Raw genomic sequence first — 25,746 nt, 5'->3', positions numbered from 1 at the left:
TGCTACCCAGTTTGTGCCGGTGGCTAAACCAGGCGAACCATTGACTTCATCAAGAACCAGCTGTAGGAACTACTCAACCTCTCAAGGACGACTATAGTTGTTCATCAAGGGATCTACTTCACCTTCACTTGAGAAGTGGGGTACTTCTATGCAGAGCTACGCAACCCGCTTCTTCTGACATATGTATGACTACTGCGAGTAGCATCATAACTGATGATTGGCCTTCCTGAGACATAATCACGGTGGCTGCCTTCAGCACAGCCTTATCCACTCTTATAATTGAACCCAGCCATCTTTCTTGGATACTTCCTTAATTGGGAGACAATTTTCTGTGTATTTTCTCTAGCTTACTGCGCTAGTTAAGTTTCTACATTAAATAGTAAGCTCGAAAATATATATTTACTCGAAGAAATAACAGAGATTCTGACTTCCGCTACGTAGATCAACCAGAATTTTTGAAGAATCTCTCTAATTTCCTATTGTCACACATGATATAATCAAATACAGCATACAACTTGTCAGTAAGATGGGTTCTCAGTAGAACTGTTCCACCTGATTCTTCTAATTGGAAGAAAGATGAAAGGAGATCAGCAACTTTCATGCATTATCACCATATCTCATAGAGCATCTTCAATAGCATGTCTCACTTTAGTCCCCTTAAAAAGTTTTGCATCTTTTGTATTGACCCATCAGCAGCAAAAATTTTGGTTCTTGTTAGAACACCTCGCTCTGAATTTTAGAAAGGGCATCGAATGAAGCTCAGGCAGAAGAATTCAAATTGAAGCCACCTTCTTTCAAGATATTTTTACAAATGTATCCCAACTCCCAAGAGGTTTGAATTTCCATCATCACCATGACAGTATGACTCTATCTGGTGCAAGGACACCAAGGCCAAACGACACTCACGATTTGGCCATTGAGGTGATTGTTAGAATAATGTAATGTTGTTAGAGAATATAACTGATTCTGTAAATAACTCAAGGATTCATAATCCTTGATTATCTCTTGTATAATTGGTAGGCTAGGATTAGTTCCCTAATTTGTTGTACTATGTGCAGCCCATGAAGTACCAGCTCCAAGGCATTTGATTCATTTAAAATTTGTTCAGTGATTTACTGCATTCTACAATTTCACAAACCATAACCTTTTCTTTCGGGGAAAAATAAACAAAGCAAACAAATAGTATTTGGAAAAAAATGCTATTAAATATTATAAAATAATGGAATATTGAATATAGACATTATTATATCATACAGTCAAAATTATGAGTACCTTATAGTTCCCTCTTTGTTTCTGGGGAAAAGGATGGCACATCTTGTGCAGTTGTAGAAAACAACTTATAGATGGTTCTGTCAATAATATTTCTGTAAGGATCCTCTTCTCTCTTCTTAAGTAAATAATCTATACTTGAAGCTACTTCAGATTTAATCTGCAGATACATTTCTTCTGCACTCTTTCTATTTTGCAGGATTTCTTCTTTCCCTTGAGTTTCAATCGGCTTACCGAAAAGATAGTAAAAGCGACCGGGTATTTTCGGCAAAAGTCCAGGAAAGAAGAGGTTTTCATTCCCAACTTCCCCCTCATCACTGGTTCTGTATATCAAAATAAAATGCAAGTTGCAATATTAAACATAAATGATAATTTCATTTTGCAGGGTCCCATAAAAATAGAAGAGAGCAGAACAAAATTTTGTTCTTTATAATTGATTGAAAAAATTAGAGGCAAGACAAAAAATTGTGATCTCTGTTTGCTTAATAATAATAAATTTTTGAAATATGAAACCTATTTCGATTTTTAACATTGTTCAACAATTTGAAGGCCAAAAAGCTGCAAGAGTTGAAATTCAAAATAAGCATAAGTGATCACTAGGCTTTAACAAAATGTAATATTTAATGAAACAAAAGTTGAGATATATCAAGTAGAGATATTAAGCATCATTTCGCAAAAGTCGAGGTAAGTTCAAGTACGAGAAGAAGCCTGCAATCATAAAAAGGTAGATACATACCTCACTCTTCCGTTGTCATCAGCACTTTTTCGAATAAGATCATTCACAACAGGAATTCTCATTAAGTCATTATAGTCAAGGACCAACTGCAATGCATAAATCAATAATTTACTTCCAATTACAGGGTCATTAAACAAATATACTTTTCTCCCCCGCATCATCATCTTTTATTCTTTTCTGATTTACATCTATGATTAGCCTAGAATTATAGATTCAACCTAAGCGCAGTTGACAAAGAAGGGAGATAACAAAAACAGATGTGGCAAACAACAAGCGGAGAGGACATAAAATCCACTATAATAAAGAATGCAGCATAATCTCTTCTAATCATATAAGAAAGCAGTATTCTTTCTATTGTATTGTTACAAAAAGGATTTTCGGAGAAAAGAGATATTTTTACCTATTTAATTTTCAATTTAATACCATTTTGTAGAATTCCTAAAATAGGATTGTATTGTAAAGCGGGTTATGTTTATTATATTAAATAGTCAATTTAAACACGTGCAGATATCCATATATCATAATATCATATATAAGATACTTGATTGTCTGTGTAATTTTTGTTATGGTTCCGGGGTTTACATATACTCATAGTTGTTGTTATAATTGAAATTGAGAAAAAGAAAAATGGATATAAAGATTTTTCGGTTTTCTTTTTGAAAAGACGCAATACTGATTAGTTATCATTTGGATTTTCTTATGTCATTAGGTAAACAAAATTTGAAATCAAAATCGAAGAATCGTTCATGAACTAGCAGTCAAGTCAATAGTTAATGGTTCCAATTTCTCATGTTTATCATGAATTTTCACTTTTTTTTACTGAAAGTTCATATTTTTTGGTATGGAGCGAATTAAAACAAAAAAAAAGACAGATTAGGACATATTGATTAAGGCCGAAGATAGTCTCTCTCAGGTCCTACTCTACACTACAATCAGTCCAATCTTTGTAATACTTTTGATCAACTCCAAACATTAGAATGTAGGAAGAAATCTAGAAGTTGCTGAGAAATTTGATAAAAGGAAAAAGATAAACATTCAGAAGGCCTACAATATACGGGCAAACTCTGAGAGGTTACCTCTGCTATATCATCTTCTCCAACAACTCCAAAAGGTACAATTGTGGCCTTAAATTTTGCAGCCATTCGTACAAATTCAGGTCGATCAGGCCAAATTAACTTGTATTGTTCACCCTGTGAGTGAATAACTAGTCAAAAGCTTGAATGCTAAATATTTTATGACGAATACAAACTTACAAAGTACTATGATATACTAGTGCAGCATGATAAAGCCAACTAAAAATGAAATGAAGGATAAAGAACTAGAAATTTTCAAACATGAAAACAAAATGTTGTTGCATTCAATAGATGGAAGATTTTAAATAATTAAATTATACTTACCCTGTAATGTAGAGCCTCACGTGCTCCACCAGGATAAAGAAGTATGTGTGACTTTGTTGAAAACAATTTAAAGAAGTTGCTAGCAGTCACAGGTACTGCACCAAATACTCTCGTGTAATCAAAATATGACAATTCTTTATTTGAAGAGCTTGCAGCAAATAATGCAGGATGAGCTAAACCTCGAACCATAATTTTTTTCTCCCTTAGAAATGCTTCAATAAGGCCAGAGAGCTCCAAACCCATCAACATATGATAACCTACTAGTAAGACGGGACCCTCACTCGGCACCCCACTGAGACCTTGCACTATTGTTCCATCTCTTAAAGTTGAGAGCATCACAGGACTGGTATAATTCTGAAGCCATCTGAAATTCATATGATAAATAGGCAATCAGTAAGTATATCATATGATTTTTTTTAACTAGCTAGCAAATTTATAGCAACTAAATACTCAGAAAGCCAAGGCAGCATCAAGAAGAAGCTTAACTGTAAAGGAGTAGGCTGATACCAAGACTGCAGAAGGCATAAAACAGAACCCCCAGAATTGTAGCTCCGAACCACATAGACCTAATTATTCATGAAGGGTTTGCATAATAACTTTTACCCCAAAGTAAAACATATGTGATACACATATATGAGGCAGGTGCAGGATTTTCATATCTTGCCTTCTTTTTCATTTTCTCTAGAGAAATAAAAGGTTCACAAGTGATCAAAGCATTTTCATGCACTACAGCTCTGGATCCTATGTGTACCGATAGCTCGCAGGTCCTAAGACCAAATAGATCTAAGCTTTAACGGTTGTATATGAGTCATGTCAGTGTGTATGTATATGGGAGCATGTATACACAATATACTTCCTCCATTTCAAAATAGTTGCACCGTTTGCTTTTTCATGTTTGCTAAGACGCTTTTTTGAAAGTTGATATCTCCAATTGCGTATAAGTAAAAAATTATAAAAAGTTGATATTCAAAATTCTCGTACTGAGACGAATTTAACAAGATCCCACCTGACTATGTTTTTTCTTATATAATGGTGAAAGAAGGCTTGTCAAAGTTGGTTCATGAATAGTGACCAAATGCCAAATGATGCAACTATTTTGAAATGGAGGAAGTATATACTAACGACAGCCTGTCAATCCTGAGACCAAATTGAACAAAGCTTCAAGGAGCCATGTGTGTGCAGGTATGTGTGTTTCACATGCATATCAGGACTACTTGAATGGTTTTCACAGCTTCCATGTAGACCTTTCAAAGAAAAAAAACATACTTCAAGAGTTTATTGGCTTGCTATTTTGTGCAAAGAAACAGGACCTATGGTATTTCAGTCACAAGCTACAGGATCCACATTAGGTGTTGTCACCATTGTAGCGCTATCTTGCTGCTTATCCAACCACTTCTTTTACAACTACTTACTTTTATTTTAGTTCTTTTTTTTCCTAACTTTAGATTAACAAACAAGCTAAAAAGCATTAGATCTAGGTTCATTTTAAAGGTTTAACAGTAACCTAGTATAAATCCCACTAAGGCAGGGTCTAGGCCCTAGGAAGGTCCAGATGTATGCAGCCCAGCCTAAATTACTCAAAGACTATTAGGAGATTTTCCTAAAAGGTCCACAACAAATCGTTAAGCAAAGCAGACGCATATCTTGTATAGAGTTATAGGAAATTTAACTGTAATAAGTCGCAGATTTCTAACATCTAAGAACAGTGTGAGTTTTTATCATTACCCACTATATTGATCAAATCCATATTTAAACTCTGACAGACTTGGAGGTACGAAGTCAGTGACATAATCCAGCCTCCTTGAACGACGATATTTTCCAGTGGCTCTGATGACAGTAAGCAGATTAATGCCATCTTCCTGTTTCATTAATGCAGCACATTGTCAATACGGTCATACTTGTTTTAAGTGTTAATACAACACTTGATGCCAGTGAGCACATAAGTTGTAGTCTAGTTTAAAGCAAGATATTATGCATCAAACATTCAATACCCAACTACATTACCTTGAAATTGCATAATCAAAATTGAGTTGTACCAATTGCAGTGTTGTTTGCAGCAGGACATTCACATGGTCTTATGAAACAACCGTTTTAGTCAAGGGCTACCTTTTCTATGAGCAAGCTACTTGATTAAATTTTAAAGGAATCTTTGAAAACTTAGCACAAATCAATTTAATCCTTTCCGTATAATAAATTCCTATATCCCAATATCGCTTGCATAAATCTTGCACGTAGACCAAACATCAATAAAACACCTCACTTGCCAAAGCACTACAGCCAACTGTGATGACTTTGTCGAATTTGAGGTACGCACAATTTTTTTCCCTTTGATCGAAACACCTTTCACATTATATTGCTTAGAAGATTACATATATTCTACAACTTGGTTCATTAAACAAAAATTTTCATATAGAATCAAATAAAAGACAAATATAAGTTTTTCTTTCCCCTCTAAGAGCTCAGTGCAATGGATTTGCAAACAGTCATCCAAGACGTCACAAGTCACAACTAAATTAAAATCAGGATGTGAACGAGCAGGGAATTCAAGTCTATGTAGTACACAGGGAAAATAAAATAATCAACTCTATGTGGTTTGGAATTCACAAATTAAGCTTATTGGTCCTCTACATAATTTTCCCAAAGATCGTTGTTAGAGCAACAGAAAGCATCATCAGAGGATATCTTTGGGCATGAACAGAAAAGGAAGAGAGCTTTAGTAGCCGGTGGCCTTAGTTTAGACCAGAGCAACATGGTGACCTGGTATCAACTATAGTTTACCACAGCAATGAACTGATTTGGGCGATTATATGGCAGGCGACTATCTAATGATGAAAGGAGTGGATGAGATTTTCCTCGAAACGGGGGAAGTTCTGGACTTACAGCACCTACGGATTGTTGTTAGTAATGTGAGCAAAGTAAAGAATCTAGGAACCAATACCATAGTGAAAGCCTACCAGCAAAAGAGTATGCCCATTCTCTTTGAAAGTTCGAACTTCACAATTCTTCAGCAACCTAGAAAGTCTTTTTGCTTCATCAGCACTAGGAAGCATGTTATCCTTTAAGCTGAAATGGCAAATAGACCCACAAGTATTACACATCTTTAGGTATTAGTAATCAAGAGGCTCTTCTGTTATTACTAAGATGTAACAAAATGGTTCTTTTTGCAGTTGAAGTGTATAAGCATCATATAAAAATATGTACAGATTAATTTTAATTGATAAGAGAACAAAACACGACATAGGTAGGCAGTGTGAGAAGCAAGAGTCCTCTTTCAATAATGATTGATAAACAGCAACCTGCCAATTACATGCAGATAACAATAAAGATAGCACTGGAACACCCATACTGCTTATCTCAGCGAAAAACTGAGAAAACAACAACGTAGTAGCTCAGTTATGATCAGGCTTATCCAGCTTACTTCAACAGTAGTTATGTGTGGATTCTTATTTTCTATTACACTTTATTGGGATAGCGGCAGACCCAAGATTTTAGTTTTGGGGTGTCAGCCATAGGTTTTGGGATTGGTATTTCGAGTTGCTGAATCTACAATAAACACTATTTTTTTCTAAATGGCCCCATAAAAAAGGTAAACAAAAACTTTTGTATGTGTCAATTGACGCCACTTGCCTCAATGTAGGTCCGTGCTGCTTCCCAGAGGGGGACGGGATCATTTTGTCAATATACAGGGGATCAAACTGTCCAAGTCTCTCATCTTGAATAGAAGTAGCAAATTACTATATTCCTGATTAAATTATTTCTTATGAAGACTTAAAATTTTAGTTCTTTTCTGGCTTTCCAAAACATTCCTCTCAAGCAAAAACAGCTGTTTCGTGAATTACAGTTGCACGAACCTAGCAAGCACAAGCACTTCAGCTTTGACAGCATGCAGTCGAGAATTGGCATATGCAGCAGCTGATTTGAGCAGCTTAAGCTTCCAAACAAGTGAGTCCTTGGGAATGAGATCAGATATAACCTGAGAATGATATAAGATATGATAGTCAAATAAGAGATGAAAAAAGCTTATAGCAAAAGAAGGAATTATTATAAAATATACAATTGTATGAGTTCATAATTAAATGAATATTTATCTTAAATGTATGCTAGGTCAGATGTCACTACCAAATACTCCCTCTTTTCCGTAATATTCCCCTTGTTCACTAATAGTTGTTCAACTTGGCTTTTCATGGTCTCCAAGTCGACAATTTTGGACTCGGTAAAGGTTGTTTTCTTGGAAAGTGCAAGAAGAGAACTTCATACGGTAAAAGCTCAGACTCTGTTACGTCCTAGAAGTAGAGCTGGCATATATGTTATGTTCTGTTGAATTCGTGTTCATGTAAGACAATAAATGGATTGCAAACCTTTGACACTAACCCAACCCATTTAATCAAATGGATTAAAGCACTTGAAACTATCCCAATGTGTTTAATTAAACACAATAGTCAGGTCTTGTTTAACTTGACAAGAAAATTTCTCAATAAATAACTGTCTCGAAGTCCGATTTTGTTGTACAATTGTATGAAATTATGTTGATAACCTATCATTTTATAATATTTTGGAAATTCTAAAAAAATAACTTCAGATAATGCTAACTCTTACCTTTATATTGTGCTAGAATATTATAATTTTCTTATATGGTAAAGGTGTATCACTTTCAGGTTGAAAATGCCAACACTAACTTGCCCATTTATTAAGCAATTCACTCATGTTGACCCGCTTAAATCAGTGGGAAAAAGAATTTCAACAATCACTCGTTATTTCATGTCAGGTTCATGTCGTATTGTCGTGCCGGGTCAAGTTTTGCCAGCTCTACTAGAAATGATTCACCCCCAAGTCCTAACCCAGTTGCACACATTATTGTGGCTAACAAAGGTAGAGTACATACTAAGAGATAAGAATTACATTTAAAGTGAATCTCATGGTTTTGATTGGCATCCATTATTAACAACCGATAGTTTGACAAATAAGAAACTCTTTTTAACATATCAGTTGATGCACAAAACTTCTAGAAAATTCTGGGAAAACTTTTCCTAAGTTATTTTACCCAAGGATCTCAACCATCCTAAAGTGACCTTTTCTTCCAATAATTTCTTTATTTAAATTTTTTGTTGGTAACAAACAATAAAATTTTAGATTTTCAAGCAAATATTGTGATTCATAATTTCTGATTATGTGGTTTTACAATTTTCAAAAGGTATGAGTTTTAAAAATTGTGTTTCCTTGTTTCTGCGTCTTTACATCCTGCAACAGTTCCTTATGATATAATCTACAATGAAGACCTTTACAGGATGCGGAAGGCAATGTATTGGTATGTGGGAAGGCTATAAGGTGGTCAGTAAAACAATATTTAGTAAAAATTAGCAAAAGAATCTTACAGACAGGCGTGGCAGCAAAGCAGTGAGATTTTCAAACAATTGTCGAATCGTTGGACTAGGAGGAAGCTTCTTGTCAACATTGACCATTGCCATCTTCACTGGTTCACCTGGAATTAATATACAAATAGTTCAGTAGAATATATATGGTCAAGAGAAAGCGTGCATGTGCACATTTTTTAGCCAATTTGTACGCACTTAATAGTGACAAAAGCCATAAGTTTTTCCTCAACTCTAGAGGCCCAAATAAGCAGAATTTTTTCAAAAAAATCATCAATCGAATCGGAAAAAAGACCTAATAGAGGAAGGTCATATGCCAAAACCTATAAAAGACGAGACTATGCTAATCAGCATCAAACTTGCACCCAACCTTATGCCATTCTGATCTAAGGTATGGTTCCTTAGCTATTAAAATCAAAGAGAATCGAAGAACTGTCCTTACTATAGTAAATGTAAAAGCACTAAGAAAGAAGTATATCTTTTACTACTCTCAAGTCTCAACAAGGCACCTTTTTTCCCTTAATCCATCATGTAACACATAGGAATTAAAGCTTTTATTAGATAATCGGACTTAGCAACGAAAGATTTTTCCCAAAACAATATTATAGGCCACGGTGTCAAACCAACGGCCGCATCGTACCGTATTACTCGTGTCGTAAAGGTTTTCAAATCTAACGAACCAATATTACCCGCATCGTAAAGCCAAGGGAAAAAAATGCGGTCGCGAGAATGTTCGTGTTGTCGCGGGAACGGCTTGTAACGAGGGAATAGAACGTTTCGCGGCCGATGTGACGTAAATTTATTTTAAAAATTCACATTAATATGTTCAAACCTTATTTGCATTGTTTTAATTTTTGAAGTATTATTGCAACATAATATAATCCAATCTATCAAAATATCATGTTTCATTAGCTATATAATTAAATCATAAATATTTGACAAATGTTTGAAAAGAACGGATGTAACGGGAATAAAAGCGTTCTAACGCGGCGAGTTCACGTTACACAACGCGGCGAGAAGTATGTGATTTTTTTTATTGCGTTCCGTAACAGGATTTTGCGAAACGGCAAATCCAAAATCCGTTACAGAATGGCCGTTCTGTAACGGAGCGGGAGAGTTTTAATTCGGTGTAAAAAAAACCGCATTTCAGATCGGTTTTAGGGATATTTTATGGTGTAAGCCGATATCCAGCAGTTTGACAACCGCATCATCCCGTTCCTGCATCACCGTGACTGTTACCACAACCGTGACCGAAATCGTATTTTCAATCTATGATATAGGCCTTGTAAGCTGGTATCAGATGCCTTACACGTTAAGCAGTATGATTTCGATTCCCTTCCCGACCCCAATTATACTTTATAAACAATAGATATAAAACCAACTCAATCTTAAGTCATAAGTCATACATAAGCACTTGGAATTTCTTGACCAAAATTGGAAAATTTGCATAAACTTTCCATTTGGAGGCCCAATCCATCACATCCAAACATAGCTCATCTACCCACTCAAATTCTCAATCTGGACAACTATATAAATCTTCACCATAGCTACAGTTTTGCACAAAAAGAAATCAAAATAGTTTGTTTTGTAAAAAGAAAATCTCGACTCAAGGAAAATAGCATGCTAACACACTTTCCTATGTTAAGAATAGCTTAGGGCTGTGGCGGATCTTAGAACTTTAGTTATCGGGGGCCAAAAACTAATTATAGATATGGAGACACTATTCTAAAATTAGACAATATGACTTTTTTTTATAGATTTATGATATTTATATAATTTTTAGATAATTTTCAACTTTGGAAAAATATAAAATAAAAATGTTAAAAATTTAAAGTTTTAAATGTCATAAAGTAAATCATGTATATGAAAAAAAAAAAAAAGATAAAGACAAAAAAATATAGTAATTAATAAAATATGAAACAAAGCTTTTTTTAAAAAAAGAAGGAAAGAAATAGTAAGCATCATTGCACCTACAAAGAAAATAGCATCACATCATTCGGCAGAGCAAGTGACAGACCTTTTGTGGGTCCTCTACTCCCCTTTTCCCATTTTCTCTTTCGGTATTTCCCTCTCATGGGTAAAGCCTACCTACTATCTACCATAATATTTTGGGCTTCATATTGTTGGGCTAGACAAAATAGCAAGCTGTATTTTTTTTTTCTCAAAATCTTTCAGGCAGGCCCAGTCCTGCCCCTTAAAAGATCCGCCACTGGCTTAGGGGATATTAAGTTATGAAGCACCCAAAAGAGTAGCAACTAAGCCACAGTTGACTAATCTATACCCCTCTCAACACTCCTAATACTTCGAGCTAGGAAAATTATATCATTTCTCTCTTTTAAAAGATACTAAAGAATGGGCAAGCATGCTCGAGTGCCAAAAATCTCTCAGGGTAAGTCGTCACATGTAATTCTTCTACGACCATTACGACCATATTTTATATATATGTATCCCTTATAAGCTTTTGGAAGCGACGACAACATAGATAAGAGCAACATTAATTTCAACACTACCCCGATGTCTTTGAAAAGACCAAGCCATAGGCAGGATAAAGGTGGTCAAATCTACACAGCATAACCCATTGCAATAACAAAGATGGTATCCTACCTAACATGCAGCAAGTTTGCCTAACTTTTAGTTTTGATCTATTAGCCTTTCGAAGTTTGGACAGCACCTTGTTCTACCTTGTCCCCTGTTGGCCTTTTTTTTCATATTATGATATTCTTCGTTTTCTTATGATATTGGACCAAGATGAAGTTGTATTTACAATTAAACAAAGACATTGCAGGTTCCTAAGGACCCTATGGCGCTATGTAAAGCATGATTGACATAACTAACCCACAATGTGAATTCATTTACAACAATTAAAATACATGATTCGTCCAATGACAATGATACATACCCATGACAAAACTAAGGAGATATGGAACTGCATTGTGAAGCTCATCCGGCAATGCTTCCAAGATAGGAAACAATGGTTTAAGCTGGCTCATCTCCAATGATGTTGCTATAGAGTACCACAGATCGTGAACACATTAAACTGTTAACAGAGTTGTTTTAATAGAAGCAATAATGACGATATTAGCAAACATTAATACATCCCTGCTGACTGACCAGGATTAGCAAGTATTAAAACCAAGTCGATCATCGGATTACGAGCAGCAACAGCAAGAGCTAGACATCCTCCAAGGGAATCTCCGACCAGATAAATGGGCTTGTTTGGAGATGAAGCATGCTCCTTCTGAACTACTTCTTCAACAATGTCCACCAGCACTTCACAACAAAAGAGGAAACTTTGAGAACTAAAAGTGTTTCAGGTCACAGGATATATCCACACGTTCAGCACATCTGAGTTTCACAAGCTTGCAGTAAACCATAAACCAACATTTACATAAACTATTTTGCCCTGACATGAATGTGAGCAACGACAAGACCAAGCATATGGCCTCTTTGCACCATACTAAGCAGACTTCAATGGACTAAACTGCTAAGTGCTAAGGCATAACTTTCCTCTCCCCTGACATTTTCCGAAATTCGAAACTAGGATCAGCTGCAAATTTTTTTCCATCATGAACTCCTATCAGAATTTCAAAACCCTATCATAGATTACTGCTGCAATTAAATAAATTTGTCTTATACACTGATGAAGAGGAACATATTTCCGTCTTTAAAGCTCTTGGTTTAGACTTAAAAATAACCACCAATTGTGTCCCTGGAAATTACACTATAAGCACACAAGAAAGTACCTCACGAACCCTAAGAAAATGAGATGGTGTCCAAACACATGCAATACAAGTCCTATCTCCAAATCCATATAGATTTTAAGTGTTGGTCGAAATAAGGTCAAACATGCTCAACATGGAAGACACAGTGACCTTCACTAAGTGTCATAACAAGAGCAACCAGAGTAAACATATACAATCTAAACACTATTTAACGTGGTTCACTAACAATGCATTAGCTACGTCCACATGCAAGGGGAGAAAAGATTTCTCAGGTTCTGAAGAGTGAGTACAAATTATAAAATTGGGAGCAGGAAGATGTAGCTAAGAGTTTATATATATATATATATATATATATATATATATATATATATATATAGAAGTGAGTTCATATGAGAATGCATATTTATATGAGAAATGAGAATAAATTTTACACGCTATAACTTTTATGAATAAGTGATGTAACTCTAATGAAAAAGTGACGTAACTCTAAAAATAAAATATTTGGAAAAAAAATTCAAAAAAAAAACATTTTTTTTTGAATTCAAATTTTTTTAGAGTGATATAACTCTAATGAATAAGTGTTGTAACTCTAAACCAATCGTGTGGTTGAGATTCATTCTCATTTCTCATGTAAGAAGCATTCTCATGTGATCTTGCCTCTATATATATATATATATATATATATATATATATATATATATTTACTCCCTAAATACACAACCGGAGTAGGCCAATAAAACAAGCCCAAAACAGAAAGCAGGAAGTGAGAACAGATATCCCAATATAATGTGTTGGGTCATTCGAACTCCAGATTCAGAGCATTCCAACACTAGGGAATGATGATTCCAAACTACTAGGCTATACAAAGAAAGTAAAGTTGCCTAATTAGTGCTTAGGATTTTTTATCCGAAACTACCTTTAACTTTCAAGTTTTTGCAAGAAACTACCTTATAAAAAAATTGTTGCCACAAACTGCGTTACTTTTACCATTTTGTGTTGACAGCTACCTTATGCCGGTTTCCCGTGTTGACTCTTATTTTTTCCGGTTTTTTAATATCACGTTATATCACTTAATCTCTTCAAACCCTTTTTTAATTTTCCCCACCATAATTTCCCATTTTCTTGTGTGCATGCGCTCTCTCTCTCATATCTCTGTGACACTTTGTACCACCAGTCCACTATTAAATTCCTCTTCTACTTTAAACTAAAATTGAAACAATCACCCTCCTCAATCACCCTCTGAGTCTCCTTGAATCTCAAGCAATTTCCACAAGGGTAATTTTGTTTTTCCCACAATTTTGAACTGAAAAAACAAAAGTTAACGCCGAAAACCGGCATAAGATAGTTGTAAACAACAAAATTGTAAAAGTAAGGTAGTTTAGGACAACAATTTTTTTATAAGGTAGTTTCTCGCAAACACTTGAAAGTTAAAGGTAGTTTGGGACAAAAAATCCTAATGCTTATACTGGAAAAAAAAAATAATACACCAAGATCTAAGAAGATACAACTGCTACAACTGCGACAAGGTGGCCAGAAGCAATGTGCAGCAAAACAGTAAAAATGATACTCCCTTAGTTTTTTTTCACTCTCCAGACTCCACTTAGCCTTCACACCCCTATTTTGCACGGAAAACCACATGTTGAATAATATTGTCAACTATCACTCTCCATTCCAGCAACTCTTTTTCTCTCTCCATCGCAACGCTTTGTCTTACTTTCAATTTTTCTATTATACTTTAATTACTCCATAACAAACACATCTGAAGAAATAATTAGTAAAAGAAGGCGCATAACAGTAGACACTCAGCATATAAACAGTTTGTTATTTAATAAGGAGTAGGAGACCATTTAACTAAGAATGTAGACATACCTTCAAATGGTGTCCTATCATAAACAGGAATATGCAAACACTGAACCTCAAATACCCTGCAGCCAGAGAGAGAATTAGTTATGGAATAATATATAGCCGAACTGAAGCACCCTACAGAAAAGCATAATTTTATAAAAACCTAGCGTAGCAACCTCAATAGCAGATTAAAATATCGCTAAAACTTTAGTCTGTATTTCTGAAGCTAGAACAAGAAGCAGAAAAATAAAAAATGCAAAGTAAATTAGAAAAGTACACAGCCACACAACAGAAGGTATAATTTAAGGAAAATCACACCTTTTAGAAAAGTACACAGCCACACAACAGAAGGTATAATTTAAGGAAAATCACACCTTTTTTTCCAGAATTAATTTAAGGATGTAAAAAGTACAAAAGTATTTCCAAATTTATGATTTCAAGGCAAGTACATGGGGTGCTCCTATTAACAAATTTTAAATCAAATAGAGATGCATTTATCATTCAAGATTGACTGAGGTTTGCTTCGAATCTTTATCTTGCACTGGAAACTCAAAGCATTTATATATAATTGCAAGAGACCAACCACACTTAGTGACTTACTTCCCCAGGGCCCTATGGTGCATAATGAGGCCCAACCCAACTCCATCCATACCTGTATGCAAGAAATAATAAGAATCAGCCAAACTTGAAACCAGTCATCCATACAACAGATACTTACAAACTTATCCTACACAAGCGAGCTTGATGTGCATCATAACATTTAGTTCAATGAAAGAATATATCGTAACAACAAAAAAATTATCTCATCTTCATTCATAAAAGAGATATAATTCATAATGAAAGAGCACACAATAAAAGAACATAGCAATATGATAAAAAGAACATGGAAATATACTCAAAATCATTAAAGCGAGAGCATATTGCACATCATGCTACTGAATGTATAATCTAAGCTTTCAACAAAAATCAAACTAAGCATGCAGGGTCAGGCGTAAATTACCAGGCAAAAACAGAAGCAAAGGAGAACCCTTCAAAGGGCGCCCACATTCTACAGGGGAAAACCACCTAGGTGGTCCACCATCAGGCTTAGTCATGTCTTTAGCAATATCAAGATAATCCTTCATGCTTGCAGACGCAAACCCATCATCCCATAGCACTTCTAATTGCGCGGAATCTTTTCTTTTGTCCCTATCTTTCTCTCCGCCAAAGCCGCCTACATGCCCGTTTCCTCCAGCAACTGAGGACCCAAATTTCTCACTTTCCTTAACAACAGGAGCACCACTCACACTAACACTACCTGGATATAAGGCTGTTGAATTATCACCATCTAAATTACACATAACCCTACCTCCCAGCCCATGTTTATAACCTAAATTACTGGGAAAACTAGGACATACACGGAAAGACAATACTGATGTCATGGGCATACAATCAGCCAATAACCAACAACAAACTACAACTACAGCAAAAGAAAATGCCTAATTTAAAGACATTAATAGGTAATAGCAGCAAACTTCTCTAAACTTCTCCAACAATATTATATAGCAATTCACACTAGAAATGTAGCCATTGTCTTATGCTTCAAGAAAACCCACACGCAGAAATTGTTATATAATTCAGCAGATTGTGTGTGAGCTCCACAGAACTATAAATAACTAAATATAACAATGTTAATGAAAAAGAAAAATGAAGCTTTATTGAACAGAAAGATGAAATTTTTTCACAAATTCGGGGACCGATGGTTTAGATAAAAATTGATGGGTATCAAATAAATTGCTGAAATAATATTAAATAATGAAAAAGGCAAATAAATTAGGCGACGTAATGATGAATATTGAGCAGAATTCTGTTTTGGGTCAATTTCATTGATAAATAATAATTAGACGACAAAGAAGGAGAAAAGAGTACCTGCGGATTGGGATGTGGTATTGAAGATAAAGACATTGCTGTTGCATGGCCTGATTCTGTCTCCTCACCTTCGGGTGGAGTTGCAGTTGCCAGGTGATTGTAATTTTCAGTTTTCCACTAGTAGTACATGTTGTAGCGTCAGCCACGTACATCACTTCCCTTTTTGAACTAGACAAGAACAAGAGTTTGCACTTACAACACACAAGTAGTTAGTAGCCCCTTGATCTTTAGGGTCCGTTCTTGTATAGGTTGTTCTATATTGATCTAATAACTTCACCGCATGTTTCGAAGGGTGATCTATACGCTTATGTCAAAGTTTGGAGTTTGAAGCAACTTTGTGAAGAGAAACCGACATCACAGGAGCATTCTTGTAGAAGTAGTAAAGTTCATCCGGTCTAAGCTTCATTCCAATCAGCTCCCTCATTGAATCCTATATAGCACACATAGATGGGTTAAATTGCACAATACATTGCAGATAAGTAGATAATTGTGAAACTGACTATAAGTTACAACTGACTTTAGGCGCAAAAAGAACATTAGTAAGGGTGAAATGTTCAAATATTCTAATTGGACCCTTGTGAGTAGCAACGACTAAGGGACCATTAGGGAGGCCAATGAGACAATCAATAGCCTCCATAACATCAAACAACCATGGCTTCTCACCTGTGACATGATTAGTAGCCCCTGTACCAATAATCCAATCAGCAAGAGTAGAGCTGATCAAACAGAGCCCGTCCTGGCCCGTCCCTAAAAAGCAGCTGGCTTGAGCACTAAAATGTGGCTCGGAGATGGGATATGGGCATGGGAATGGTGGCCCGATCTTAATTCATGTCGGACCATGGGCAGACGTGCATGCCCAATTTTTGGCCCGGTCCGGCCCTGGAATGAAATAAAATGGAGTAGTTTTGCGCTTGCGTGTGATAGCGTGTGATAAATGAACAAAAGGAAATCAGGTTTGGACTTTTGGCTTGTCAAAGTGTTAAAAAGAAAACTCAATTGGAAATGAGTAAATGACTAACAAGAACTAACCGTGCAATTGTGAGGAGGGAGAAATAGGAATTCAAAAGTAAAAGTGGGAAACCCTAGCATCAACTCAAGAGTCAAGCAGCCATTTTACTCAATTCTTCACCTCTTCATCCTATTGTCTTCCTCTCTTGGTTTCTTCATTCTCCATTGAAATTTTCTTCAAGTTTTTCAGCACATTATTTTATGAGATTTTTTTAATATAAGTATATAATGTAAAATGTTACATTTTTATTTTTTTATAACATCTACATCTATAATTTCCTGCTAAATTGTTGCTTCTTCAATTTGTTAATCTGCAGATTTCAAGAATAACTCGTTAAAATCTACTGCTCATCTATAACATCTGAAAATTACTGCTCATATTTTTTTAACTCTTCATTAAATTGCTACTGGCAGAGGTTGTTAATATGTGAATTTGCTAGTATTGCTCTTTCTTTTACTGTATTTGAGTAAAATAGTCAAGGCACTAATAGAATATGGAACGAAATAAAACAGTCCTGAAATGGCCCGTTAGGCCCGCATGGGACGGGCATTGGGCATACCAAAACAGCCTGGTGAGTGGCTCGGCCCGACCCGATATGCTGTGACGACTGACGAGAGGACTTTTAAGCGTTGGGCTCGGCCCCAGCCTGGCCCAGAGTTTGATTAGCTCTAGTAGGAGAAAACATACCATTCAAGCGAACATCAAGAATTTATGCAGTTACTAATAAGGCCAGCTAAGGCTTTCCATTGTTCAGCCGAAAGGAGCTGAGCAAATGTAGTGAAGGAAGCTAAGATGAAGGTGCAGAAGCGGATGTATGAGCATGATTGGCTCGTGTCAAGCCTCGACCTTCCCGGTCACAGCCTGTGGAACCACGACCCGAACCATGCTTCAGTGCGTCACCATTCGAGGCATCCGGATACCCAACAACCTCATAGCAATTTTCAGAAGCATGGCCATGATTTTACAATGAAACCATGGAATGAAAGACCAACAACTTGATGCTTCATGCCCTTGTTTATGACAGTGAGTGCAGGTCGGTGGTGGTGTGCAGCCATGGCCACGACCCACACCAGCCGACTGGGCGACAAACCCCAAGACAACCGTCGGTTGATCCTCGACAACGAGGTCAGCCAAACAGACCCGCTCATCTTGAACAACAAGGTGATAAGCGCAATCGAGTGAAGGTAAAGGGTCGGTAGACAAAATTGACGAACGCAAAGGTGCACAATCTAAGTGTAATCCCATTAAAAAATCACGTAATGTTTGAGTATCACGATGAGATTCATAATGAAATCTTGCATCACAAGAAGAGCAACAAGTAGAGGATATTAAAGGTTCATGCTTGTATAGTTCCTCCCATAAACTATTCAATTTGCCAAAATATGTCGAAACATGCAAAGATTTTAATTGCTTACACTTGGCGATTTTGATTTGATTTGATGAATACGATGCTCGTTGACTAGAGCAAACCTAGTACGCAAGTGATCCTATGAACGATGAGCATCACGAATTTTAGAATGTGTGGATTACCTTAGAGTCCTTAGGAGTAATAGTATTAGTGATCCAAGAAACGAGCATTGCATTAAATGTGACCCGATCATGATGTGTGTAGGGAGGAAGGGCCGCAGTAATTGCACCATCAAGAAATTTGAATTTTCTTCTTCCTCGAGGGCCATCTTAATATTTGTAGTCCAGTCATCATAATTATCAAGTTTGAGATGAGTGGGATTGATGAAGTCTCCCAAAAGATCAGCCGAGCCAAGGTAAAAAGGAGAATTTATGTTTATGGGAGTTGGCTGTGGCGGTAGCCGTGCTACATCACCAGCCATGGTGATGTCGAGTAGAGAAATAAAATATTTTTGGTGCCTTATTGCTCCGATACCATGTAAAATATAAATTAGGGCTAAAGCTTTCCCTTTTTTAATTAACCCGTCATAATATATAGTACGATAGTTTTAGGAATCCAACACAAATAAGGAAACTAAGCAAAATCTATCTTAGGAAAATAGTGTCCTAATCTATCTTAATATAATCAAATTTTTTTTCATAAATTGGCCATTCTAAATATATATTATATTCATTCTATTTTAATTATTGTACTTTTAATCTTTGGTCATTTCATATCAATCTTAAAATTTTGTTGAAATCGGTTCATCCTATATTAATCGCAATACTTTCTTTGTCTAGTCATTCACATTAATCGTCATACTTTTTATATTTAGTTGTCTCATATTATTTGCAACAGTTCTATTTCAAGTCTAGGCTCATTAAATATTATTACATCATTTTCTCACTTCGTAAGTATACCATACACCATTTTGTTTAGTTTTTCTGTGGGGTGTCCCTGTGTTAAGTGTCTTTTGTATTGTACCCCAATGTTTTTTTCTTTCAAGTTGTACCCTTATACTTTTTATGGGTTCTATGTTGCACCCTGCATTAAGTCAACGTTAACTTTTCTGCTAATATTTTTATCTTCACTTCTTTAGACTTGCATTAGGAGCGAAATTTTCCAACAAACAAATTTACTCTGCAGCGTCATTGCGTCAAACCTTTAAAGCCTATATTTTTCTTCCTTTAATTGTCGGTTTAATCAATTGAAGTTAATTATAGAAAAAAGTATTGTTGACTTGACGAAGAGGTACAAAATTTAACAAACCAAAAATTAATGGCACGACTTGGAAGAGAAAAACACAATGGTGGTACAACGTAAAAAATGATAAAACATCATTACCACATAGCAAAATCTTGCAAGAATAAGAATATCTTTGATAGTAAGCCATATAAGATCTAATGTGATAATCAAGATCTGGAAAACGCCAAATCAGAAAGTTAACACAATTTGCGCAATAAAAACAATTAGTTTTAAACATATTCAAGCACAACTTCAGCTCCTTTGCTTTAAGCTTAATGTGAGCATTGACTTCGATGTCTTCGCATCTTTCCTAATGGAGGCTTTCACCATTAGATTATGTGTTATAAGAGTTATGACAAAAAAAATTGGTGGGAAAAAACTAAACTCTCTTAAATAGAAATTACCTTTCAAATTATTAACACCCTAAAAGTAAAACAAAAAAAAAAATCATACCAACGACGAGAAAAAAAATCCCATTGAAAGAGTAAAAAGACCTCTCACATGTTGGATTGAACAAGATCAATGCGCGCATTGCAAGAAAAAAATAACCCTGATTCGATCAAAACGGCCAAAAACTAAAACCCTAACTAGGACTTAGGAGAATTGGAGAGTCCCTACACCTTTTATTAGTGATTAAACGATAAAATAATTACATTATAATAATCAACACTACAACATACTAGTTTTTTTTTTTTTTTTTTTTTTTTGACAAGGGGTTAAACCAAACAAATAAAAAAAGAGGAGTTAGCTCTGCCTTGCTTTGACAGCAAGGTTATGAGCTAATCTAACCTCTTCCCTACTTACTTTAATACAAGAGACAAAATTGAAACTACGGGCTAGCCTTTTGATGTCTCTTACTATGTTTTCCAGATTCTTGTTTATTACTGTATCGCTCTTCAGTGCTTTGATGATTTCAGAATTGTCTGATTTAATTATAAGTCCTGAGCATCTCCATTCCATATCCGTTACCCCTTTCAGAATAGCATAGGCTTCTGTCTGTTCCGCTGAGTTTGCGAAAATCCTCGTAGACGCTTCCTCTTGAGAATCCTTGGTAACATTCTTCCAAGCAATTGCCGCTTGCCAATGGTTTGATTTATGATTCTTTTTCCACGCTCCATCCACTACAATTGTTTGCACATTCGCAGTATTCCTTTCACCCATAAGCCATTCAAGATTCTTGCTCGCGTCACCTTCGAAACCCAAGTGCTGAAGGTCCTGCATCCTCTCTCTTTTTTCCCTTATACAATATGATCTGCGCGAATGATCCGTAATAACCTCCATAATTCTTCCAGGACTAGGGGAAGCACCTTTGAATATGATTTCATTCCTATGAACCCAAATACCCCATAAGGTTGAGATGAAGTCAATTTCCATTCTGAGGGAATCTTCTCTTTTTCTCTTTTTAAAAAGATTTAAAAAATTTTTGATCCACTCTTGCACCGTTAAGTGATTACCATTTGAGGCCACGATCCCTAGGGAAGTACTCCAGATCCTTTGGGTCATAACACAATCCCTAAATAGATGAACTGGAGTTTCATTATGAGAATTACAAAGGCAGCACATTTGTTTGATACCTGGAATTCTTCTCTTTAAAAGGTTGTCCGCTGTTGGCAAGGCGTTATTTAGGATTTTCCATAGGAAGTGCTTCCACTTCGGGAAAATATCTGCTTTCCAGAACTGGTTCCAGAATACTGTGTTAGAGGGCTGAACCTGGCGATCTCCATTGAGAAACCAGTAGCCTGATTTTACTGAATATCTTCTATTCTTGGTCTGACTCCACCCAATCTCGTCTTCGATTTCTTCCCTTGGGATATGAGTTGCGAGGATCTCTTTCGCATCCTCCAGGGAATACAATTTCCATATGATAGAAGGTTTCCAATTCTTGCTTTGATCGATTAAATCCGAAACCCAAAGGAGCTGATTGAGAGGGTCTTGGTTCTCAATAGGCTTAGGTTTCATAATCTTGCCTGGATGCCATCTATCTGATTCCATTCTAATCGATTTCCCGTTCCCAAGCTTCTTGAACATGCCATCTTTCAAAGCTTTGCTAGCTCCGAAGAGGCTACGAAAGGCGAAGGAGCAATTTTTTGGAGTCTCGCCATCCATAGCCATTTGGATAGGATCTTTCTTATACTTTGCAACAAAAATCTGATGCACTAATGACTCCTTATTTTTGTGGATTCTCCAAGCTTGATTAAAGAGCATAGCCTTATTCACATTCGAAATGTTCCTGAAGCTCAGCCCACCTTGAGACTTGTGTTTTTCAATCAACTCCCTCTTTTTCCAATAAATCGGTTTTTTGTCCATTGAAGAAGACCACCAAAATTTCAGGAGCATAGAAGTGATTTTTTTTGTGATTCTTTTGGGAAGCATGTAAATGGAAATTATGTTCGAGGCTAAAGATATTAGGATAGTGTTAATGAGAATTAACTTCCCGGTTTGAGAGAGGTTAATGAATTTCCATGACGAAATCTTATCCGCCACTTTTGACACAATGCTATTGAAGACGGAGGTAGACCTTCCGTCCACCTCCATCGGACAACCCAAATAAGAACCAATTTCGTTTTTATCCTTGACACCTAGGGGTCTCCTCATTAGCCTCCTGAACTTTTGTGGAGTGTTAGGACTAAAGATAACATGTGATTTTTCGAAGTTAATCATTTCCCCAGATTTTTCGCAGAAGGATGTGAGAATTGATTTGATTGCCCAGCAATTTTTGGGGTTAGCTTTGAAGAAAAACAAAGCATCGTCGGCGAAGAAGAGATGAGAAATTTGAGGAGCGGATTTTGCTATCTTTAGTCCTTCTAATTCCCTTGAAAATTGCATATGGGAGAGGTTTCTCGAAAGAACCTCCATACATAAAATGAAGATGAAAGACGAAAGAGGATCACCTTGTCTTAGGCCCACCTTAGGGAAGAAAGAATCAGAAGGTTCCCCGTTGACCAAAATAGAATACGAAACTGTAGAGATACATTGCATTAGCCAATTTATCCACGTTTCGGGGAAGTTCATCCTTCTGAGCATCGCCTCAACAAAGTCCCATCTAATCCTATCATAAGCTTTACTTAGGTCAACTTTCAAGATACCAGCAAAGCTATTCCCGTTCTTCCTCTTTCTGACCCAATTAATTATTTCATGAGAGATGAAGCAGTTATCCGACATCTGTCTTCCAGGAACGAAAGCATTTTGATATTTGTCTACGATATCTCCCATAACCAATCGTAGCCTACTCACTAGTGTTTTAGCAATGATCTTGTAGGAGGTGTTACAAAGACTGATTGGTCTGAAATCTTTGGGTTCCTGTGGTCTGTCTATTTTTGGAATGAGAGTTATGAAAGTCCTATTCTGCTCCCTCAACATGAAACCTGAACTCAAAAATGAGTTGACACTTCTGATAACATCTTGGCCCACAATGCTCCAATTTTTTTGAAAGAAAACTGGAGGAATACCGTCAGGCCCCGGAGATTTGAGAGGGCTGGCGCTGAAACAAGCATCCTTTATCTCCTTTTCTGAGAAAGGAGTGTTAAGAAGATTAATGTGATGTTGGGACAGAGAAGCGATGGGAGAGAAAATAGGATCATCTTGGTCAATTTTTGAGCCTTCTGTTAGACCACATCGATAAATGTCCTTAAAGCTCTCCAAGAAGGAAGATTTGATCTTCAATTGATCTGAGGTCCAGTTTCCTTCCAAATCCTTTAAAGCCTTGATCTCATTCCTTGTGGACCTCCCTTTGACGCTCTTATAGAAGAACGCTGATGTTTTATCTCCAAGCTCATCCCACCTAGATTTAGCTCTTTGTTTCCAGTATTCTGTCTTCACTTCCAGGGAATTAAGAATATAGTTTCTAGAATTTTGATCTGTTTCAGCTTGGTGGTGATCCAGAATTCCTTTTTGATGTTCAGTGAGAGAGGTGTTGATGTCTACCCAGTCAATCTTGTTCTTTTTCTTAAAAGATAAGCTCCACTCCCTAATACTTCTTAGACTACATTGGAGTTTTCTTTGCAGCACATAGGAAGGTGACCCTTCCTGGGCCCGCTTCCAATCCTCCTTGATTATATCAAGGATTTCCGGATGATTTAAACTCCATGCATCTAATCTGTATGGTCTTTTCTTTGAACTTTTCTTTTTCTCCTGAACATGTAGAATTAAAGGGCTGTGATCTGACAGTAAAATGGGGAGATTCCAGACCTCCGCATCTGGAAAATTTTCTCTCCATTCCTCGTTGCAGAAGGCTTTGTCAATTCGCTCGTATATTGCATCCTTATTCACCCTGTTGTTTGTCCAAGTATAGTTAACCCCTTGATATGGTAGATCCATTAACTGGTTCATGAGTTTCCATTCAATGAAATTTGTTGCGCCTTTTAAGTTATTAGAGCCCCCGAGTTTTTGGTCATTGCTTTCCACTTGATTAAAGTCTCCTATTAACATCCATTTCCCCTTATTATTGTCCATGATACTTGACAGATTATCCCAAACCTCCGACCGATCAGAAACGTAAGGCGAACCATAAACAAACGCTACAAAATATTCATTACCCGTTACATCAGAAGTACTACAACAAACATAGTTTTGGGAAACTACGATAATTGAAACAGCTACATTCTTCGACCAACATAAAAAGAGACCCCCTTTGCTGCCATTCGAGTCAGCCCCCGTACAACCCTTGAAACCCAACCTACTAAAAATAGGCTCTAGTAAAGACACCTGACTCTTAGTTTCAGACAGAAAAATAAAATCTAAATTACTAGAAGAAGCTAAGCTGGAAATAAACCCTACAGATTGGGAACTGATGTTTCTAAGTCCCCTACAATTCCAACTTAAAGAACTCATATATCAACCATAGACTGTTGGTCAGCCGCACCCTGAATCTTCTTCTTTGGGATCTTATTTTCCTTAATCTGCTGAAACTTGGAGGATGATGAGAGAGAGCTTTCTGCTTCCTGACCTGGGTCTTCGAACTTATCTTCGTCGCTAAGACCAAACTTCAGCAAGGCCTTACCCTTTGTTTTCTTTTGGCGTTTGATTCTCTTTGCTGCAGAAGAGTCCATAACATCTTCACTAGGAGGGAGATTGAGGTCGAAAATTTTTTCAGCGCTAGTCCTTTTAGCTTCCATTTCGAAAGATCTCAGATAGAGAGAAAGAAGGCCTTTAGGTTTCCAAGATTTTCTTCTTCTTCTTTTAATGGTTTTTCCAGCTGGAAGAGACTCAATTTTTGGGTTCACAGAATTTTCAGTTTGTGGAATGGGGAAATTAAAGTCCATGGTTTCAACAGCTAAATCCCACTCTTCAATAGGAAAATCTGAGAATGCTGAGATAAAAGACGTTTGAGAAGTTGGAGTGTTTGGCGGAGTTTGAGAGATGGAGTGAGAGTCTGAGGATGAGTTCGAAGAGAGGGTACTAGGTGCACTCGTTTTATAGCTGGAATTTTTAAGATGGTTTGACCAACTTTCTTGAGGAAGGATTTCCTGGTCAGAGACAGTATTGGGGGCCTGAATGACAATTTTACCAAGCTCGTCCCAGTCAGAGAATGAAAGGGAGGTGGTCCTAGCCTTTCTCTTTTGGGCTGAAAGGTTGCTGATGTGGATTTTTTTATCTGAACTTTCTTCAAGTGGGCCAGACCCAGTGCATGCAAAGTTGGTATAAAATTCTGAAAGGACATCTTCCTCTTTTTCTTTTCCCTTGCTGATTTTGGCTAAATTTTTTGAGTGAGAATCTTGGTATTCGTCAAGCCACAGAGGGTCAAAGGAATTTATGCATAGTAACGAAAAGTCGTATGAAGGTGAGTTGGGTGGATTATTAAAGTGACAAGCTTCCTCTTGTAGTATTTCATTGGCGAAGGGTGATGAGTGAGCGGGGCTA

The 25,746-nt window shown here is 36.5% G+C and overlaps 2 protein-coding genes across 3 annotated transcripts; both read right to left on the bottom strand.

The window, feature by feature from the left end:
* Positions 1–1,185: 1,185 nt before the first annotated feature.
* On the bottom strand, positions 1,186–16,431 carry LOC104890991 (phytyl ester synthase 1, chloroplastic). Of its 2 annotated transcripts, none has more exons than XM_019249028.3 (13): positions 16,247–16,431; positions 14,939–14,990; positions 14,363–14,418; positions 11,883–12,041; positions 11,671–11,775; positions 8,775–8,881; positions 7,254–7,375; positions 6,357–6,465; positions 5,128–5,261; positions 3,403–3,766; positions 3,082–3,195; positions 2,006–2,091; positions 1,186–1,592 (listed from the first exon to the last, which is right to left on the bottom strand). In XM_019249028.3, the coding sequence occupies exons 2-13, from the start codon at positions 14,986–14,988 to the stop codon at positions 1,274–1,276; spliced, it is 1,725 nt and encodes a 574-aa protein (XP_019104573.2). In that variant the 5' UTR covers positions 14,989–14,990; positions 16,247–16,431; the 3' UTR covers positions 1,186–1,273. The 2 variants fall into 2 exon arrangements, with proteins under 2 accessions (XP_019104573.2, XP_010674921.2); XM_010676619.4 differs by lacking the exon at positions 16,247–16,431 and adding an exon at positions 15,339–16,208.
* Positions 16,432–16,556: 125 nt separating this feature from the next.
* Positions 16,557–24,717, bottom strand: LOC125496736 (uncharacterized). The gene is made up of 3 exons (XM_048642281.1): positions 20,721–24,717; positions 16,764–16,930; positions 16,557–16,676 (listed from the first exon to the last, which is right to left on the bottom strand). The coding sequence occupies exons 1-3, from the start codon at positions 24,715–24,717 to the stop codon at positions 16,557–16,559; spliced, it is 4,284 nt and encodes a 1,427-aa protein (XP_048498238.1).
* Between the last annotated feature and the right edge of the window lie 1,029 nt (positions 24,718–25,746).

The sequence above is a fragment of the Beta vulgaris genome, chromosome 4 (assembly GCF_026745355.1).
Source record: "Beta vulgaris subsp. vulgaris cultivar EL10 chromosome 4, EL10.2, whole genome shotgun sequence".
In the NCBI taxonomy this organism is placed as follows: Eukaryota; Viridiplantae; Streptophyta; class Magnoliopsida; order Caryophyllales; family Amaranthaceae; genus Beta; species Beta vulgaris.
Note: the sequence above shows the minus strand (reverse complement) of the source record. Positions and strands in the feature narration are given on the sequence as shown.

Coding starts and splice junctions, on each gene's coding strand:
- LOC125496736 (XM_048642281.1), bottom strand. CDS start 24,717: ATGAGTTCTTTAAGTTGGAATTGTAGGGGACTTAGAAACATCAGTTCC. Junction 16,931..20,720: donor AGACATCAAAAGGCTAGCCC/GTAGTTTCAATT, acceptor TTATTGGTACAG/GGGCTACTAATCATGTCACA. Junction 16,677..16,763: donor ATGTTCTTTTTGCGCCTAAA/GTCAGTTGTAAC, acceptor TGTGCTATATAG/GATTCAATGAGGGAGCTGAT.
- LOC104890991 (XM_010676619.4), bottom strand. CDS start 15,765: ATGCCCATGACATCAGTATTGTCTTTCCGTGTATGTCCTAGTTTTCCC. Junction 5,262..6,356: donor ATGGGCATACTCTTTTGCTG/GTAGGCTTTCAC, acceptor TTAATGAAACAG/GAAGATGGCATTAATCTGCT. Junction 1,593..2,005: donor GATGACAACGGAAGAGTGAG/GTATGTATCTAC, acceptor TTTGATATACAG/AACCAGTGATGAGGGGGAAG.